The 5,105-nt window shown below is 39.4% G+C and overlaps 1 protein-coding gene across 1 annotated transcript in view; it reads right to left on the bottom strand.

Annotated features, from left to right (window-relative positions):
• Positions 1-3,595, bottom strand: part of slc27a4 (solute carrier family 27 member 4) — a gene marked incomplete at its 5' end in the record, with an annotated part of 14,270 nt that extends 10,675 nt beyond the window's left edge. The window contains 1 exon segment of the mRNA XM_035668517.1: positions 3,434-3,595. Coding sequence (XP_035524410.1) covers positions 3,434-3,594 — 161 coding nt within the window.
• Between the last annotated feature and the right edge of the window lie 1,510 nt (positions 3,596-5,105).

The raw sequence follows: 5,105 nt of genomic DNA on the forward strand, positions 1-5,105 counted from the left end.
AATAATTTGCTAAATGTAGTGAGAAAGTTTTCAAGCTGGCAACACTGGCTCTCTCTCCGTTTTATTTTGTGTGTTTTAGCACACGTATGATGTAGCGTAGGGCTCGTGCCGGTGCCACCTAACACCTAACAATTAAAACTTTATATATAATAAATAATAAATAAATGTATATATTTCAAGAAGCAAAAACGTAATAATTTAATTGGCAATAATACATTTCTCTCTACTGTCCCAGAATTGTCCCAGACACTGTATGTTTGTGTCCCAGATGCCAGATTTATTGTCCCCGGGCACACGGGACATCCTTTGTTTTGAGTGCTGAAATATTCATTCAACTTTTCCTGGAATAATTCAAAAAACACTATTTGCCCTTGGATATAAAAACCAATCCACCTTACCTAAAAGCCATTGGTTTTGCATGTATTAGCTCATTAACTGCAAATTGCATATATTGTCATTACTGCTAGCCATTTCCCAAGGAACATAAGTTTTTAGATTGATTTCCTAGTTCTTGTTTTTTAAGTTTAAGACTTTTCTGATTGGCAGCGAAGTTTTCAAGACAGCCAATATTTTGAACCGTTTAACATAGTGATAGACAGATTAATCGGTAATTAATATATAATAAAAATATAATATAAAAAAATGTGGGACACATCTTCAGGTAGCTTCGTCAGTGTGCCTGCTGTGGAACAATGTTAGCGCTCCCCTTTTTGAGTTTTGGGAAGGTGGTGAAAAAGTTGGTTTTGAGCCCTGTACTATAACTCTCATGCATCCTGCTGTAAACGTATGCCTGAATTTCCTATAGAATAGAATAGAATAGAATGACACATGATTAGTCAATTATCATGTATTTGTATTATTATTATTATTATTATTATTATTTGCCCAAATATTTGGAATTGTATAATTGAAGTAAAAAGGTATCATGAATCTACAAAGGGAAAAAGAAGCTTAAACAAACTAAATATTTACAAGCTCAAACTAACTATTTACATATAAGCTATAGAAACAACCTAATCCAGAGATCCGGAGAGAAAGAGTGAAAGAAATGGTCAAACAAACCTGCAGCCAATGGCTTTTTGAAATAAAAAGTCTTAGTCTAAAAAGTTGCTGAACGCTGGCTCTATGATTGATCTTGTGTATGTTAGTGCATGTGTGATGTGGAACAGGGCATAGACACATAAAGGAAATAATTAATTTTGTAATGACACATTTCTCTACTGTCACGGAATTGCCCCAGACACCGTATCTTTGTGTACCAGGTGCTTGTTTTAACATATTTAAATGTACACTAACAACACTAAGCATAAAACATTATGACAGGGATGGCTGGGTAGGTCCAACGGGCAAAGTCTGCCTAAATGGAAGAATCTCACTTGATAATTTACATTCATGGTGCAAAGGTACAGATAGTGTGCCATTCTCCTGAGCACTGTATAATTATTATAATTAAGTGCCATAAAAATCTATTGAGCCAAGTTACTTCATGGCTAAATTGTGGTGGGGATATCTTTTATCATTATACAGAGGATTGGCTTCATGTTGGGCATTTAATTTGAACCACAATAAAAATGTTGGAGCTCATTCTGTTGCAACAGAGGAGCTACATGAACTCTACATTAAGTAACTAATTTGTTTATTTCAACAGAGTTTTTTTTTTTTTTAAATCAAGCTGACCTATTGCTCGCAAAGTGACTTTTAGAACGATCCATAATAAAGCTGATATCATTAAATTCTACGATTTGAAATACCGGTTTCCTCATTCACATTCATGAGTGGAGTTTGCACCATTGAGAAAAAAAAAAACACTATTTATTTACTCTATTTACAACCAATTCTAGCAAACACAGGTGCATCACGCCTACTAAACCGCCTAAGGGACACTCAATGGCATTTGCAGGGACCAAGATGTGTATACTGGGGGTTGCTTTTTTTTGTTTACAAAAGATATTAAGATGTGAACCATAGTGCTTCCTATATCTAAGCCTTGTTACAGCACATTACGCAATAGGATTTTACACGTCACTGTGTTAAAGGCATTCTTTAACAGGGTCAAATATAGTGAATTTTTAACCTCAAGGATTCATACACTGTCAATACAAAGACACATAACGACTACATTTTCAAGAATGGAGGTAACAACGGGTCTAAAACTGTGATCTTTATCAATATAACCAATAAGAAAGCAGAGGCCAGCTTTTGTTGACGCTGTGTTGCAGAAAAGCACTAATCATAACTGGTTAGTTCACTTTGGCTTATTTAGTCCTGTCCTGTTTTACCACTACTGGAACTATAGAGGAAAATGGGAAGTTAACCACAAACCAATTACCATGGTAACCCCCAGCTGTAAATATTGGCTTTAGATAAGATCTGTACTGCCCCTGCCTCTATAATGTCCTTTGTCTAAAATATTTCAAACTACCTGCAACGTCACTTGTCTTAAAAGTCTCGAAAACAGGCACAACAGGAATATGCAGTTGGTTGCTAACACCAGCAGTGAGACTAGGCCTGTAGAGGAAGAGCATCAGGTCTTGTGGTGAACTCTTTTAAAGTCGCTCTCAAAGATGAAAGGCTACATTTTTGCAGGACTAAAGACGTGAGAAAACCTCACTTGCACAAGCCAAATATTCAATAATCGAATGAATGCTTGAATGCAATGTTAGTTAAAAGTTAGTTAGAGATTGTAGTTTGTTTGAAACCTGAGCTGATGCGCGTTTTAATAATTAACTTAGACACCATTACTGTATATCACTATGAGTCAATATCTCTGTTTCATCACACATCATTCAGGGGAGAGGTGATAAACAATACTTCTGATTTATAGCCCTGCCATATCTTTATTATCCTAGTGACAAATCTTATTCTAACTTTTTAGTGACATATTGCACAATTTTCATGTCCACTACTTGTCAGAAACTACGTCAACGTTGTATTAAATCTAACGTTCAAGGTCTTGTTTTGGCTGAAATTAACTATGAGATACTTGTAGGACTTTGGACAGTGACACAATTTTTTATAGTTTTGGCTGTGTATCCAGTGCATTACATTTGATAGGAGGATATTATAGCTTCTCTCCCATCAATATTGAATGAACACTGTAGGAATCATACGTGAGACCATGATAGGGCTACAGCTATCACTCAATCTCAAATTAAAGCTGAAAGTCAGCACTTTACCCCCATAGCGCTTGTTTCACTTTAGGTCAAATGTTTTAGAGTGTTGCACAGAAAACTAGTCACTGTCAAAATACTTACAGGCTGCACTATAATATAGCAGTGACTCCTTTGACAGCAGACAGTAACACAAAACCTGACCGGCAAATTGAAAATAGCAAAGCCGTCTTTCAGCTTGCAAGAGCATGAACATTCAAATTCTGTGACTTCTTAAAATATCATTAACACTGGAAACATGCAAACAACACCCCCATGCTTACTGTAAGTCTCTGCCAACTGTTTTGACAAATATCTTCAGAAAGTGCCATCCTCCGCTGCCCAGGTAGAAGATCAGGATGGCCGGGAGCACCTGGTACCAAGGCAAGCCCACCAGCAGCCTCAACACAAATAGCAGGGCTGCGCAACACGCTAGACGCATCATCCTGAAAGAATGCACACACACACACATATAAATAGATACGGATAATGGCTGCAGACTGCAGCAACTAATCACAAACATTTCAGACCAAACATCAGTTCAGTAGGAGAAAGGTTAAATGTGTTTTAAATAAGCAAAAAAATGAATCATCACAAAGGCATTGAAGCCACTTAAGAATGTTATCTACTATAGTTTTGTTTACAAATCCTGTGCCCATTTTTATCCACTGACTCAGCTTCTGGTAGACTGCAAGTCTGTGATAAATGAGCAAGAGGTCACCCTTAAGTCACCAGTCGTTTACTGTATGCGATCATCTTGTATGAAATCTGTAAATCGGAGAAAATCCTTGAGTTTTCGTTTCTCCGGCAGTTGAATAAAACCCAAGGCTGCTGAGACCTTGAGGAAACCCTAACTCAAAGCAACTGGGCTGTACTGACAGCTGAGAGCAGCAGAGGACAGCCTGTGTTGACATTGGTGTTCAGTGCCACCAGATAGCTAGGAAGATGATCCTAAAGCAGGGAAGGATAGGTTTACAGGACCGCTTATTATCTATTCATTGGCCCATGTAGAAAAACACTGCAGGGTTGTTATTTCTGTTTATCATTATGGAACATATGGGCTTAAGATATCTGTTTAAAGCCTATTTTCTAGAGCTAGAAGATGCTGACTACATATTTACTGCTCTCTCCCTGCATGTGGCTGTAATCGTGATGATGACCATATCATAGCAATTCAACAAGTCTGCTGCTATTTAAAACACAGGCCGACGCTCTGTGTTACAAAGTGAGCCTGCTGAGGTCGAAATTAAATTACTCTGACCGTCAGACACGATCGGATTTGTCACACGTCAAGGGAAACAGATGCATTAAGGGAGCAGCAGCCACTTCACAGTAAGGAAGAAGAAAGAAAGAAAAAAAAAAGCTTCATCATTCGCTGCCGTTGCTACACCCGGAAATTTAAAGGCGCGTAGCATCATATTGCGGTAGTGGATGTGGAAACGATGGAGAGGCTCAACCCACTGTTGGTTAGACTACGCCTCACTAACCGTGCCATGTGCGCCTGCAGACCGGGGCCTTCAAAACCACGAATGGACCATGTTTATCGGGCTAACCTAACCTCAATCATGGTAACTGCGCGCCGGGGAAGCAGGATGCGCAGCGCATTGCGCGCATCGGCTTAAAAGCGAGGAAGCGGACGGACAGTGTGACAGCAGCGTCCAGGATGAAGAGCTGCATGCTGAATATGCAGTCCACGTTCACATCAATTACCTTTCATGGACCGAGAGCTGCCTTTGATATTAAAGAAAGTGTCGAGCCACCCTCTCGAGTCCCGCGCTCACAAGGTTAAGAGGACACTAAGAGTGTTTTTTGTTTTTTCACCGGGGCTGTTTCCCGTTGTCCTAGCACATAATAACCGGAGCACATCAGAGAAGTTGAGCATCGCGGGGGCGCACAGTCAGCTCGGGCTGTGGCTGCGGGGAGAGAGTAGGGGGGGGGGGTCGGGTCAGTATTTTT

Source organism: Morone saxatilis, unplaced genomic scaffold (assembly GCF_004916995.1).
Source record: "Morone saxatilis isolate NCDOM2014 unplaced genomic scaffold, NCSU_SB_2.0 Contig21, whole genome shotgun sequence".
Lineage (NCBI taxonomy): Eukaryota > Metazoa > Chordata > Actinopteri > Moronidae > Morone > Morone saxatilis.